Source organism: Carettochelys insculpta, chromosome 9 (genome assembly GCF_033958435.1).
Source record: "Carettochelys insculpta isolate YL-2023 chromosome 9, ASM3395843v1, whole genome shotgun sequence".
Taxonomy (NCBI): domain Eukaryota; kingdom Metazoa; phylum Chordata; order Testudines; family Carettochelyidae; genus Carettochelys; species Carettochelys insculpta.
The window spans coordinates 3,442,104-3,455,926 of NC_134145.1; the positions used below are offsets into that span (position 1 = coordinate 3,442,104).

Genomic DNA, 13,823 nt, shown 5'->3' on the forward strand with positions numbered 1-13,823 from the left:
GGGCAGCCGGCTGGGCAGAAGCTGTGGAGCCTGTGCAGGGCCTGGGTCACGTTCCCCCGGCACTGGGCAGTGTGGACGCAGCACCCGTTCCAGTCCCGGGGCCGGCACGAAGCAGCTCCAAGCCCCTCCCTGCTGACTGCCCCATGGCGGTGACCCGTCACAGTCCCGCCCTAGGCTCTGTGTCACTCAATTGCAGAGAAGCCCCGATCCCCCAGCCCATGTAGGGGTGGCTGCTGGGGGTTGCGGGGGAGTGGAGGGATTGCTCGGCCTGGGACAGAGCTGGCCGACCCGGCATCGCCGGCAGGCTCAGCCTGGTGCCTTGTCTCCTGCAGCGCTGTGCCCTGATCATGGGCCGGCGGCTGTGTAGCCCTGTGGAGCCTGGGCCGGATCTCTACCAGGCTGGGTCACTTCGCCAGAGGCGCTGGGGGCAGCCGCCTCGCTCCGACTGCAGCTAACACTGCTGCTGCGTGGGTCCCAGCCGGGCCCAGCTCCCAGGGCCTGCTGTCCGGGGCCACGTGGGTGCAGCTGCCTTTACCTGGGGCTGTAACGCCTGGCCAGTCTGCCCTGCCAGCTGTGGGGACAGCAGGCCGGGTTTGGCAGGACCAGCCAGGACCCCGGTGCTCCTCTGTGACGACAGGGGGGTGCTCGTTCCCCAGAGGGCAGAGGGGTGTGGGTCCCCACAGGGCTGAGGAGCTGGTAGCTGAGGGCACCAGCTGGAAGGGCGCTGGGGGCGCTGATGGGTCAGGGAGTGTCTGGGCGAGAAAGGCAGGGGGTGCTGGTGCTAGGCTGGGGCTGTGCCAGTGGGGGGACCTGCAGTGACACCCAGCTTCCGGTTCTGCACTCACGCAGTCCCGGCCAGCCCTGTGGAGTGGGACACCCATGGCTGATGAGGGGAGTCCCGAGGGGGCTGGACTGGGAGACCCCTGAACCCGGGTGAAGGCACCCTAGTGCTGAGGCCTCGTGTCAGTGGCTGGGCCCCGGTGCTCTGCCCCGGGCGTGTTCGCGGTTCTGCTGCACCCCTGGGGCTCTGCTCCCTGCAGTTCATGGCTGTGCGTGGCCCTAGCACCCCCCGCCCCACACACACACACGCACTCCGGGTGTGTTTGCAGCTGTGCTGACGCGGCTGCTGTGTCAAGTCAGACACTTCCTGTTTACGCTGCGGCGGAGGCTGTTACCTGGAGGTGTTACAACTGAAGCGCTTGCCCACGTGTGGTCACCCAGCCCCGGCACAGGGACGGGCAAGGGGAGCTGGGGTGGGACTGTTTGTCCTAGAAACTACGGGGGCGTGCCTGTGTCACAAGAGGCGCACGCTGAGCAACGAGCCGCACGCCCCTGAGGTTCCACGCTCACGCACACCCAGAGGGGGGCACGGGGGGGTGCCGACGCGTGGTCGTACGTGGGTGTCATCCATCACACCTGCAGCGAGAGGTACACGCACATGCGGTCAGATACGCCCGCTGGGTGTGCGCGCGCGGACCCCGACGCAGAGCCCGGATGCACACGGCCCGGGCACTGTGCCTGTCCGTGGTGAGCGTCGCCCCGGCTGAGTCAGCGATGCGGCGCTGTTCCAAACGCAGCAAGGGGCACTTGTAAGTTGCGTTAGCAGGATGCAAGTCATGGGGCTGGGACCTCTCTGCTTGGCACTGCCTAGGCCTCAGTGGGACACTAGGGCTCCACCAATCCTGGCGGAGCTGAGTTACCCCCCCCCCCAGCTGTTTCACGCCCCTCCCACAGTTGCCCACTCTCCTGGCCCAGGCTAATCAGATGCCATTCGCGGCAAAGTCATCAGGTCTGTGTTGTTAGGTAGAGTTGGTAACCCCAGCCCCTCGCTGCCCCGAGGCTGATGCCCCAGCTGGGGAATGGCTGAACCCTGGGCTGTAGCAGAGCTCCAGGGCCAGTGGCCTGGACCCAGGGGCCAGCAGCTGATAGACCAGATGGCCAGCAGAGCCCACAGGAGCCACCAAAGGCTGGGCCCCAGGGCTGGTGAAGCTGGTGGCAGGCTGGCAGGTGGGGAAGCCAGGTGTCAAACTCAGGGGCACTGCAGCACCCTGCACCCCATTTCCTGTGCCTCTGCACTGGGGGCCTGCGCCTGGTTTGATCCCTGTGGTGTAGAAAGGGTGTAGAGAGGCAGAGCTGAGTGACAAAGCTGCTGCAAGGGACAGACGAGGAGCCAGCTGAGGGACCCGGCTGGGTTTGCAGGGAGAGGAGATGGGGTAGGACAGCGGCCGCAGGCCGGGAGAAACAAAGCTGGAGAAAAGCTGTTCTCTTGCCACAGCAGCAGGACAAGAGCCCGAGGGGGGTCGGTTTAGGTTCAGTCTGGACCTAGGCGCAGGCAGGCCCTGCACCGTAACGCCAGTCGGCCAACGTCACCACGGCCCCGCAGGGTCAGGGCGGCTCCTGCGTGGGAGGCTTCCGGAGGAGGCTGCAGGGCCGCCTGGGTTAGACCCTGCGAATCCTGCACTCTCTCCTGTGTGTGTCTGTGTCTGTTAGTTAGCCGGGCAGGTGTAACCCTGTGGTGCGTCGATGGTGGGGTCAGTGTCCCCGCCATGAGCCGTTGGGCTGTTACAGGCGATGGATTGGCCATGTTGGGCAGCTGGAGGTCTCTCGCCTCCCCCACCGCCCCCAAGGGAAGGTGTCACGAGTGGCTGACAACAGGTCAGGGAAATGGGGGTGACGTCCGCAGCCAGGGAGCAGAGAGCTGACAGCCTCGCCAGCCCCGGGGAGGTGAGGCTATGGGGCCTTGGGCAGACACCCAGGCAGTCATAGTCCTGGCTGGCTTATTGCCCCAGCCCGGCCCCATGCTGCCCTGGGGGCTGAAAGGGCAGAGTCAGCCTGAGGACGCGCTCTCTGGGAAGGGAGCCAATCGCTGGGCAGGGGCAGGGTGTGCCCACACCAGGGCCCTGAGGGGCCGAGAGCAGGGGTAGGGGTGGCTACCACGGCAAAAAACCAAAGCCCCAGCCCCCGGGCAGCATGGGCAGCGTAGCTTTGTGGGGCCCTGGGCCCGAGCCTGGCCATGGCCTGCCCGCTGCCCCCAGTGGCAGCCTTGGACGGCAGGGGCACAGCCAGGCTGAGCCGAGCCGGACCAGGCCAGGGAGGTGGTACAGCTCTGGGGAAGGGGTGTCAGGCAGAGAGGTTGTGAACCCTTGATCTGCCTAGCACTGTCTGGAGGTGCAGCTCCGTGCGTCAGCCCAGCCTGGGGCGCCCCCTGCTGGCTCCTCCCACCATCTCTAGGTCCCTTGGCATTGACCTTTGCAGCAACCCAGCGTCTGGCCCCAGCACAAGGCTCCCGCCCATCGCTTGGCCCCCCCGGCGCCCAGGCCCTGCTGAGGCTGGAGAATGGGCCTGAGCCCGTCCGAAGCAGGGCCTGTGCACACCCTGGTTGCACATGTATGTGCACAAGGAATTGGTGCATGGCTGTGTGTGTCTGTGAGTGATTTGTACTGCTGTGTGGCTGTGTGTGTGTATTGTACTGCTGCGTGTATGTGTGTGTGTGTGTATTGTACTGCTGCGTGGCTGTGTTTATGTGTGGCTGTGTGTATGCCATGTGTGTATTATACTGCTGTGGATCTGTGGCTGTGTGTGTGTGTGTGTGTCTGTGTGAATTGTACTGTTGTGTAGGCATGTCTGTTTGTGTCTGTGTGCATGCCATATGTGCATTGCAGTGCTGCATGGCTGTGTGTCTCTGTGGGTGTTGCATCACTGTGTGGCTCTGTGCGTGTGCGTGCGTGTGCGTGCGTGTGCCAAGGGCTGCAGTGACCGAGGCGCTCTTTGTGGGGAGGGTCCCTGCAAAGCCATCACTGCCATTGTGCTGCCCAGACCTGCCGGCTCCCTGGGGGGCAGCTTCCTTGCTGGGCAGCCCTGGGGTGACCCCCCTGAGCCCATGTCCCCGCAGACCCCAGCTCACGGCCACGTTTCACTCCCAGCGAAGGCTTCCAAGGTAGTAGCGCCCCAGCGGGGCCGAGCGCTGGGCTGCAGTGGCTGGGGATGGGGGGGTGAACCCTAGAGCTCATGAGACTGGGAGAGAGTGTAGGCAGGTGACACATCCCCCCCTCCCTCCTCTGCCCCCCACACCCAACCCACAGCCCCTGCTCTGCCCACGCCCTTGTCTCTAGCTGACTCCATCTGCCTGTGCTCTCCCCATAGGCAGCCGTGACCTACAGGCAGTGGGATCTGCAGGAGCACTGCCTGGCCTTCGTGGAAGAGAATACCCAGGTCTGTGCCCACGGGTACCAGAGATGGGCTCAGGGCCGCAGCACCAGGGGCACGTTACTTGAGTGGGCGTGTCCCAGCTCATCAGCTGGGCTTCGCAGGGTGGCTCCGCCTGGGGCTGACAGTGTGTGTGACTGTATGGCCCAATGCTGAGCACAGGGGACACAGGAGTGGTAGGATGGGGACGTGGCAGAGGGGTGGTAGGACGGGAGCGTGGCAGAGGGGTGGTAGGATGGGGACGTGGCAGAGGGATGGTAGGATGGGGACGTGGACAGGATGGTAGGATGGGAGCATGGCAGAGGGGAGGTAGGTTTGGAGCATGGCAGAGGGGTGGTAGGATGGGAGTGTGGCAGAGGTAGGATGGGGACATGGATGGGATGGGAGCATGGCAGAGGGGTGGTAGGATGGGGACGTGGACAGGATGGTAGGATGGGAGCATGGCAGAGGGGTGGTAGGTTTGGAGCATGGCAGAGGGGTGGTAGGATGGGAGTGTGGCAGAGAGGTGGTAGGATGGGAGTGTGGCAGAGGTAGGATGGGGACGTGGATGGGATGGGAGCATGGCAGAGAGGTGGTAGGTTTGGAGCGTGGCACAGGGATGGTAGGATGGGAGTGTGGCAGAGGTAGGATGGGGACATGGATGGGATGGGAGCATGGCAGAGAGGTGGTAGGTTTGGAGCGTGGCACAGGGATGGTAGGATGGGGACATGGCAGAGGGGTGGTAGGACGGGAGCATGGCAGAGGGGTGGTAGGACGGGAGCGTGGCAGAGGGATGGTAGGATGGGGACGTGGCAGAGGGATGATAGGATGGGGACGTGGACAGGATGGTAGGATGGGAGCATGGCAGAGGGGTGGTAGGATGGGAGCGTGGCAGAGGGGAGGTAGGATGGGAGTGTGGCAGAGGTAGGATGGGGACATGGATGGGATGGGAGCATGGCAGAGGGGTGGTAGGATGGGAGTGTGGCAGAGGTAGGATGGGGACATGGATGGGATGGGAGCGTGGCACAGGGATGGTAGGATGGGGCATGGCAGAGGGGTGGTAGGACGGGAGCGTGGCAGAGGGATGGTAGGATGGGGCATGGCAGAGGGGTGGTAGGATGGGGACGTGGCAGAGGGGTGGTAGGACGGGAGCGTGGCAGAGGGATGGTAGGATGGGGCATGGCAGAGGGGTGGTAGGATGGGGACGTGGACAGGATGGTAGGATGGGAGCATGGCAGAGGGGAGGTAGGTTTGGAGCATGGCAGAGGGGTGGTAGGATGGGAGCATGGCAGAGGGGTGGTAGGATGGGAGCATGGCAGAGGGGAGGTAGGTTTGGAGCATGGCAGAGGGGTGGTAGGATGGGAGTGTGGCAGAGGTAGGATGGGGACGTGGATGGGATGGTAGGATGGGAGCATGGCAGAGAGGTGGTAGGTTTGGAGCGTGGCACAGGGATGGTAGGATGGGGACATGGCAGAGGGTTGGTAGGACGGGAGCGTGGCAGAGGAGGTGGTAGGACATGGAGGTGCCAGCAGGTAGTGGGATGGGGCGTGGAAGAAGAGATAGTAGGATGGGGACGTGGCAGAGGGCTAGTGGGACAGGGCATCGCAGAGGGGTGGTAGGACTGGCCGGGGGTGGCGAGGAGCGAGCTGCAAGGTACAAGCCAGGGAAGCTGGAGAAGGGCTCCTCGCCGGCCCCACTGCCGGGGTGACCTGGCCTCGTGTGGCACTGCAGGAGGTGGTGCGGACGCAGAGTTTCCACGAGCTGTCAGCGGTGGCGCTGGTGGCTGTGCTGCGCAGTGACCGGCTGGCCATCGACGAACTAGACCTGATCCGGGCCGTGCAGGAATGGGCCCACGTCAGCTCGGTGAGCACCGGTGGCCCCGGCATGGTGCAGGTTGTGCCCAAGGTGGAGCCAGCAAGTGTGCAGCAGAGCTGGGAATGGACCCCCTCCCCAGCACTCATCCATAGACCCCGCTCCCGGCTGAAGAGAACCCAGGCATCCTGGCTGCCAGATCCCTCTACCCCTCGAAGGAGCAGAGTGCCGAGCCTGTGGGTGTCCCCCGTAGGGCCTCAGTGCTCGGCCCCCAGTCGCTTGGGCATGAGCTGAGTGATGCCAGTTCCTTCCCACCCCACCGTGCCTCCCTCTGTCCCCATGGCGCGATGCTGGGGCTCCAGCCCAGCCCTTTGGGAATGTGGGGGCCCGGTGCCTGTGCGGGCCTGGGTGCACAGGAGGGCAGAAGGTGCTGGCTGGTGACCTGGGCCCCTGGGAACTTGGCCAGACCCCGGCCTGTCTGCCACTGGCTCCCATAGCGCAGGGGGCCTGCTGCCCCAGAGCAAAGGGCCCAGATCACATCCCCGCACTGGCTCCCCAGATCCTCCCCCACCTCCCACACCCTGGGAGCCAGCGCTGACCCCATGCTCCTGTCCCAGGCTGTGCTGGAGCTGCCAGTAGCCGAGGTGGCAGCAGAACCTGTGCGTGAGCTCCGCCTGCCCCTGCTGGCGCCCTGCGAGCTGGCGGCCCTGGAGAGCCTCAACCAGCGGGACCTGCTCATCCCGGTGAGCAGCTGCCAGCCGTCTGTCTGTCCAGGCGCCCTGGCTGTGTCTGCGTCTGTGTCCGTCTGTCCAACTGTGCACCCCAGCTCTCGCTCTGTCCATTTGTCTGTCTGCACGCCCTGGCTGCGTCTCCATTTGTGTGTCATGGCTCTGGCTCTGTCTGTGTGCCACCAGCTGCGTCTCTGGCCGTCTGTCTGTGTCTGTGTGTCTGTCCAGGTGCCCTGGCTGGGTCTCCACCTGTCTGTTTTTCCACACCCTCCAGCTGTGTATGTGTGTCCATGTTTCTGCCCCTTGTGTTCCCAGCTGTGTCTGTGTCTGTCTGTCCATGAGTCCCAGGCTGTCTGCATACATCTGTCTGTCCATGCACCCCAGGCTCTCTCTGTCTGTTCATGCACACCAGCTCTGTGTGTGGCTGTCTATGTACACCTCCTGGCCGTGTCTATCCGTCTGTCTGTGTCTACGTGTCTGTCTATTCTCGCCTGGCTGCGTCTGTGTCTGACTGTCCACCTGCCTCAGCTGTGTGTTTGTCCATCTGTTTGTGTCCATGTGTCTCTCCACATCCTCTGGCTGTGTGTGTGTCTGTGCCTCTGCCTGCCTGGCTGTGTTTGTCTGGTTGTGTCGGGGCGTGTCTGTGTCCACGTGCCCTGGCTGAGATCAGACCCTTGGGAAGGCCTGCCTGGCTGGAGGCATTTCAGAGAGAGGGCTGAGTCCCTTTGGGCATGTTCCAGGCCTTTGGGCACCCCTGCCTGGTGCAGGCCCTGACAGCACCCCAGAATGGGAGAGGCTGGCAAGTGAGGACGAGGGACTGGAGTCAGGCAGCTGCTGCCAAGAAGAAGCTGGAGTGTTTGTGGCCCTGACCCAGATGCCAACCCCCTGTGCCAGGCACCGACTCTGTTGCTCTCCCTGTCCCCGACATATCTCAGGGGCTCTCACAGCCCTGTCCTGCCCCACGGCCCTGGTGCCAGCCCGTGCCTGGCTGTGCTTAGCTGTGAGCTGCATGCCCAGTGCCCTAGCATGGCTGGGACTGGCTGGCACAGCAGCATGGCATCTCCCCTGCAGGTTGAGTTCATCGCCGAGGCCTGGAAGTGCCACGCACTGAGGAAGGGGAGTGGGGCACCAGCCCGTCTGTGCCAGCGTCGCAGGGGCACCCAGCCCCGGGAGCACCACAGCTACCTCGAGTGAAAGGTGCAGGCAGCGCTTGGGGCTAGAGAGCAGCTGTTCCTTGCTCTGGCGGAGACGTGACAGGGCAAAGTACAGATCCCAGGCCGCCACTGACTTTGCACCCCAATTATGCCAGAACTGGGGACAGGGCTGTTCCCTCCCAGCCCCAGGACAGCCACAGGGGGCTGGGTTGAGACGGTGCCCAACAGCAGCCAGGCCCAGCCTGCACCACCCGTGTCTGTGAGGCAGTAATAGCTGGGCACTGGGTTTGCTGTGCAGGCCAGACAGGCTGCCCAGCTGCATGGAGTGACACTGGCAGGGCTGGGGGTGGCAGGGCAGAGCCAGGAAGAGGCTCACACTCATTACTTCCTATGTGGTCACAGCCAGATCAGCTGAGACCTGTCTGCGCTGACAGCCCCATGGCGTGGAATAGGCCTGGATTTCCCTGAGGCTCAGATGGGAGGCTGAGAGAGGAGGTGACACCAGAGCCACGCTCTAAACCCAGTCTTCAGTGGTGCTAAGGAAGATCAGGTTAGCACCTCCAACAGCCCCAGGCCAGCTAGAGCAGCCCAGGGACTGCTCTGATGTACACCTCGGCTGCAACAGGAGCTAGCTGACCCAACAGACTAGACAGAGAAACCGGCCCCAAGGACAAGCCAAGCCCTGGCTCCCGCGATGCTTGCTGACCAGGAACCCCTCTGTGCCCAAGGGGGCCCCAGCTTGAGCCTCCAACTGCTTTCCAGCCCCTTGTATCCAGGCCAGCATCAGGCCCCACCTTCCTCTGGGTATTGATCCTGGATATAAGTTCAGCGCCCACAGGAGGGCTGGGTTCGTGTCTGGGACCCCAGCACACCCCTGGCGGGTCAGAGTGCACTGGGCAGGGATGCACCCCAGCCAGAGAGGCCATTTGGCGCAGCGCAGGACGGAAAATCTCTGTGGGCCTCATGACCGAGTCACCACATGCAAGGAGCATGGGGGAGCCGGGGGATGAGGGGCGGAGAGGGGGATCTCAGCACTGGGCTGAGAGAGAAGGTGAGACTAGAGAAGCATTTGGAGATGCACCGCGGAGAGGGCTGGTGTGCTGCACTGAGGAGTCTGTTCTAGGCCGTGGCCCTGTGGAGAAATAAACCTTCTGGTTTAGCTGCTGAATGAGAGTGTGAGGTGTGACAGCAGCTGGAGTGCAAGGGCCAGCTGACCCCCCCACACAAACACACCTTGGAAGCTCCAGCTCTGGGGCCTGGACTCTGACGTTGGTGTCCCAGCTCTGGCACAGGCTTGCTTGGGAGCACTGTATCAGCGAGGTCGCCGTGTTAGGCTGCGTCTTCGAGCCCAGCAAGAAGTCCTGTGGCGCCTTGTAGACTAACAGATGTTTCGGAGCCGAAGCTTTGGTGGGCAAAGAGCCGCTTCATCAGATGTGTGGGGGGGAGGCGGGCGGGGGGGGGGGCTCAGAGGGGTATCTAAAGAGTGGGGTCCCAGTGAAAGGTAGGGCCAGAGCTGACCAGGTCTGTCCAGCCAGGCGGAAATGGCCCGTGATCAGCGGTACATGTCCAAAGAGGAAAGAACCAAGGCAGATCAGACCGGGGGATTGTCAGAAGCCCGTTGTCAGACGCTGACGGGGAGCTCCTAAGCGCCAGGGCAGAGAAGCTGCTTTTGTGAGGGGCCAGCCACTCCCAGTGTCTGTTTAGAATCCTTGGCCGATGGAGTCAAATTTGCAAATAAATTGCAGCTCAGAGATTTTTCTCTCTCCAGTTGATTCTTGAAATGGCTTTGTTTTCGGACTGGTACTTTTAAATCCTTTGCTGAGTGTCCAGGGAGGCTAACGCGCTCTCCCACAGGCTTCTGTACGTTACCGTGCCTGAGGTCTGATCTATGTCTATTTCTCATTGGTTATGTCCATTTATTGGGACCACTGGGAAGTTGTGCGCTCGCTCTCTGCCTCAGTTTCCCCATCAATGCCAGACTGAGCCCAGCCAGAGAGCACAGAGGGACAGGAGTGGAGAAGCCAGTCCACCAAGCCTGCCAGCAAGGAGCACGGGGAGAGCTGGGTGGGGACCAGCAGCAGGTACCACGCATGATCCTCCTGCCCTCGTCCGTCTGTCCCGCGCGCCCCTGCACTCTATGCCCTAGACATGTAGCAGCCCCTGCCCTCAGCCGTCCCTCTGGCACAGGCCAGTCTGTAGCTGCAGCAACCCCGGCCAGGGCCTGGTGCAGCTCGAGGAGCCGCGGAGGGAGGGGGGGGCATCCCCGCCACACTGAGCCGCCAGGAAGCCTGCCTTGCTGAGCGGGAGGGAGCCCGTGCTCGCAAGCCCTTCGGATGTTCCAGTTCTTCTGTAGCGCCACCAACCAGTCCCCCCCTTGCAGAGAGGAGCGCTTAGGAACCCCAAGCTCAGCGAATGCAAACGGGTTCTCCCCGTGCCAAAGGAGCAGCCCCATTCCCAGCTGAGCGGACGCCTGGGACCTCACCCGGGGGGCGCTGCCTTGGCTTTCGGCAGCTGCTCAGCGGGAGCTGGGGCCCTGGGCGCACCTCTCAGCTGTGGCCCGGCCCCCGGCCCGGCCGGCGGAGCTCTCGGCTCTTCCGCCTGCCTTGCCAGCGGCCCTCCGCATGCGCCCCCTTCAAGCGCAGCCCTGCTCTCTTCCGGGAGCCCAGGCCGGGCCCTTCCGTGCGGCTCGCCTTCAGCGCGGGAAGAGCGGGACGGGCGGGCGGGCGGCGGCGGAGCGAGCTCGAGGGGCGGGGCGGGGCGGGGCGGCGTGCGGCCGTATGCAGATCTCCGTGCGAGCGGAGCCTTGTGGGAGAGGGAGCGATCTGCGGATGAGGGCCGTAGTGCGTGGAGCCCAGGGCCTCGGGATGGGTCTCCGAGCGCGGCGGGGCAGGTGTGGGTGTCGGGAAGCGGCGGGTGCGGGTGCGGGTGCGTGCGTATTGGGGGAGTCGTTGTTCCCCGTGAGGTGAGAGTGTTTGCGGTGTGGTGGGCAGTGGGCGCTGTTGGGGACGAGCTCATACTTACCTGGCAGGGGAGATACCATGATCACGAAGGTGGTTTTCCCAGGGTGAGGCTCATCCATTGCACTGCGGGTGTGCTGACCCCTGCGATTTCCCCAAATGCGGGAAACTCGACTGCATAATTTGTGGTAGTGGGGGACTGCGTTCGCGCTTTCCCCTGACACTAGCAAGAAAAGAAAGAGCAGAAAAATCCCGAGGAGTCTGTTGTGTTTTCCGCTTGTGGGAGGATTAGGTTGTGCTGAGGTAAAAGAAGCCTTGTATCAACCTTTCCGTGTGCTGTTGTGGTGTAGCTCCAGGCGTCCGCCTACCGTCGTTTATCCTAGCGGGCTGGGCAAAATCTGTCCGCCGGCAGCTTTTTTTTTCTTCTCTCTGGGACCCAGGCTGGCTAATGCCGTCAGGCTTAGGGGCTGCCGAGTCACAGTCAAATCACTCGGTCGCCATTTAGGGTGGGGGGAGAGGTGCAGCTCGAAGGACGTTTGCGCAGGGGCCAGCGAGCGCGCTGCGGGTCGGGGGAGGGGGTGTTTCCCGCTTGGTGCCAGGTGCCCCAGAAGAAGCCCGGAGCGGCTGCGAGGACCCAGCAGCCGCCACCCTTTGCCTGGCGCATACTGACTGCAGCGGGGAGACCCGGGCTCGCGGGCGCTGAGGGGCGTAGCCAGGGAGGCTCATTTTGCATGCCCACAATGCATTGCGCTGCGCGACCCGAGTCCCTGACCCAGGGGCTGCCTTTGCTCCCGAAGCCCCAGGTTCCGACGCTGCAACTGGGCTGTGAGCGCGTCCGGCCGATGGGCTGCACGAAGGGGAGGCTTTGCAGGTCGGGCGCGTAGCCACCGTGAGCTCGGAGGAAGTCGTTCTTTGGCGGGCAGCGCGTGTGGGGGTTTCGTGGTATACTCTGGTTTCTCTTCAAATCGTGTAAATCTTTCGCCTTTTACTAAAGATTTCCGTGGAGAGGATCATTTATGAGTTTTCACCCAATTTTTTGAGGCTTCACTTTGGTGAAGCTGCCTTATGTCTGTTAAAAGGTAGAATCAGTGTTTGTGTTGCGATGGTGCTGAGATTAAGGTTTTCTGGCTTTGTGCTCTGTTTAAATTAAAGGTGTTTGTGTTTTTGCGTCTGTGTAACTGCGTCTGGCCAGGCAGGCTCTTTTGAAGTAGCAACGGCAACTTCGAAATAGCGCTTGTGACGTCTACGCGTGTAAGCTGTGTCTACATATGCATGCTACTTTGAGATAGCGGCACTAACTTTGAAATAGCGCCTGTCATGGCTACACATGTGGGGCGCTATTTTGAAGTTGAAATCCACGTTAGATGGCGAGATGTCGAAGTTGCTAACCCCATGAGGGGATGGGAATAGCCACCTACTTTGACGGGACGGTGTAGTCTTTGCGCGTCCCGCAACATCGAAATAGCCTGGTCCTCCATGGCGGCCATCAGCTGAGGGGTTGAGAGATGCTCTCTCCAGCCCCTGCGGATGTAGCGTGCACGTGTAGACGTAGGGTGCTGCCCAACGTCGACGTTGAACATCGACCTTGCCAGCCCTGGAGGACGTGTAGACGCTATTCATCGAAATAAGCTATTTCAATGTAGTGTGCACGTGTAGATGTAGCCATTGTGTTATTGGGGGTATGAACCTGAACAAAAGGTTTTGAAGGTGTATGTTCTTAATTTATATTTACAGTAGACATCTGGAAAGATTTTTTATAGTTGCACCCCCTGAATTCAAACTAGGATTATTTTGTTTGCTATCAAAGATCTATACACCTGGGAATCATGGAGGCCCCATCATTTCATGCATTGGTACTCTCACCACAGGATTGCCTGGATATGTGGACTCTCTAGTTTGATCCTATGGTACCAGCACCACCATCTTTTTCCAAGATACCACCAATTTCCTCAGGAAACTACCATCCATTGGTGACCCTCCTGAAAACACCATCCCTTTACACCAATATCCCACATAAAGATGGACTCTAAGCTGTTAGGAACATTATTCCGGATGAGACCGAGGCACGAAAGGTGGCGGAGCTTTGTGACTTTGTCCTCACCCACAAATATTTCAGATTTGGGGACAAATTATACTTTCAAATCAGTGGCATTGCGATGGGCACCCGCATGGCCCCACAGTAGGCCAACATTTTTATGTCTGACCTGGAAGAACGCTTTCTCAGTTCTCGTCTCCTAGGTCCCCTCCTCTACCTGCACTACATTGATGACCTCTTCATCATCTGGACCCATGGGAAGGAGGCTCTTGAAGAGTTCCCCCATGATTTCAACAGTTTCCACCCCACCATCAACCTTAGCCTGGACCAGTCCACGCAAGAAATTCACTTCCTGGACACTACTGTACAGATAAGCAATGGTCACATAATTAGCACCCAATACCAAAAACCCACAGATCGCTATGCTTATGGACACGCCTCCAGCTTCCATCCAGGGCATACTACACAATCCATTGTTTACAGCCAGTCACTAAGGTACAACCGTATTTGCTCTGATCCATCAGACAGAGACAAATATCTACAAGATCTTTACCAAGCTTCTCTTAAACTACAGTACCCACCCAAAAAAGTTAGGAAACGGATTGATAGAGCCAGGAGGGTACCCAGAAGACACCTGCTACAAGACAGGCCTCTTAAGGAAAACAAGACAACACCACTGACCATCACATACAGCCCCCAGCTAAGGCCTCTCCAGCGCATCATCAGTGATCTGCAACCCATCCCGAACAATGATTTTTCACTCTCACAGATCTTGGGAGGCAGGCCTGTCGTCACCTACAGGCAGCCTGCCAGCCTGAAGCAAATCCTTACCAGCCACGACAAATCACAAACCGCTGACTCTAGGCCTGGAACCAGCCCCTGCAATTGTCCTCGCTGCCAACTCTGCTCACGTACCTACACCAGTGACATCATCACAGAACCTAACACCAAT

The 13,823-nt window shown here is 61.2% G+C and overlaps 1 protein-coding gene and 2 non-coding genes across 4 annotated transcripts in view; all 3 read left to right on the forward strand.

Moving 5' to 3' along the window:
- BTBD19 (BTB domain containing 19) overlaps positions 1-9,632 on the forward strand; it is a 64,284-nt gene extending 54,652 nt beyond the window's left edge. Inside the window, exons 5-9 of one of the 2 annotated variants that reach the window (XM_075002621.1) lie at positions 4,144-4,212; positions 5,917-6,048; positions 6,615-6,740; positions 7,797-7,922; positions 8,282-9,632. In XM_075002621.1, coding sequence (XP_074858722.1) covers positions 4,144-4,212; positions 5,917-6,048; positions 6,615-6,740; positions 7,797-7,919 — 450 coding nt within the window. In that variant the 3' untranslated portion in view covers positions 7,920-7,922; positions 8,282-9,632. Of the gene's footprint in view, positions 1-4,143; positions 4,213-5,916; positions 6,049-6,614; positions 6,741-7,796 lie in introns of both variants that reach the window. The other variant, XM_075002620.1, reaches the window with a different exon arrangement.
- A 1,260-nt stretch (positions 9,633-10,892) lies between these two features.
- LOC142018099 (U1 spliceosomal RNA) lies at positions 10,893-11,056 on the forward strand. Its single transcript, XR_012646698.1, has one exon. It is a non-coding gene; the product is annotated as a U1 spliceosomal RNA (small nuclear RNA).
- A 724-nt stretch (positions 11,057-11,780) lies between these two features.
- On the forward strand, positions 11,781-11,896 carry LOC142018133 (U5 spliceosomal RNA). The gene has a single exon (XR_012646731.1). It is a non-coding gene; the product is annotated as a U5 spliceosomal RNA (small nuclear RNA).
- Positions 11,897-13,823: the final 1,927 nt, after the last annotated feature.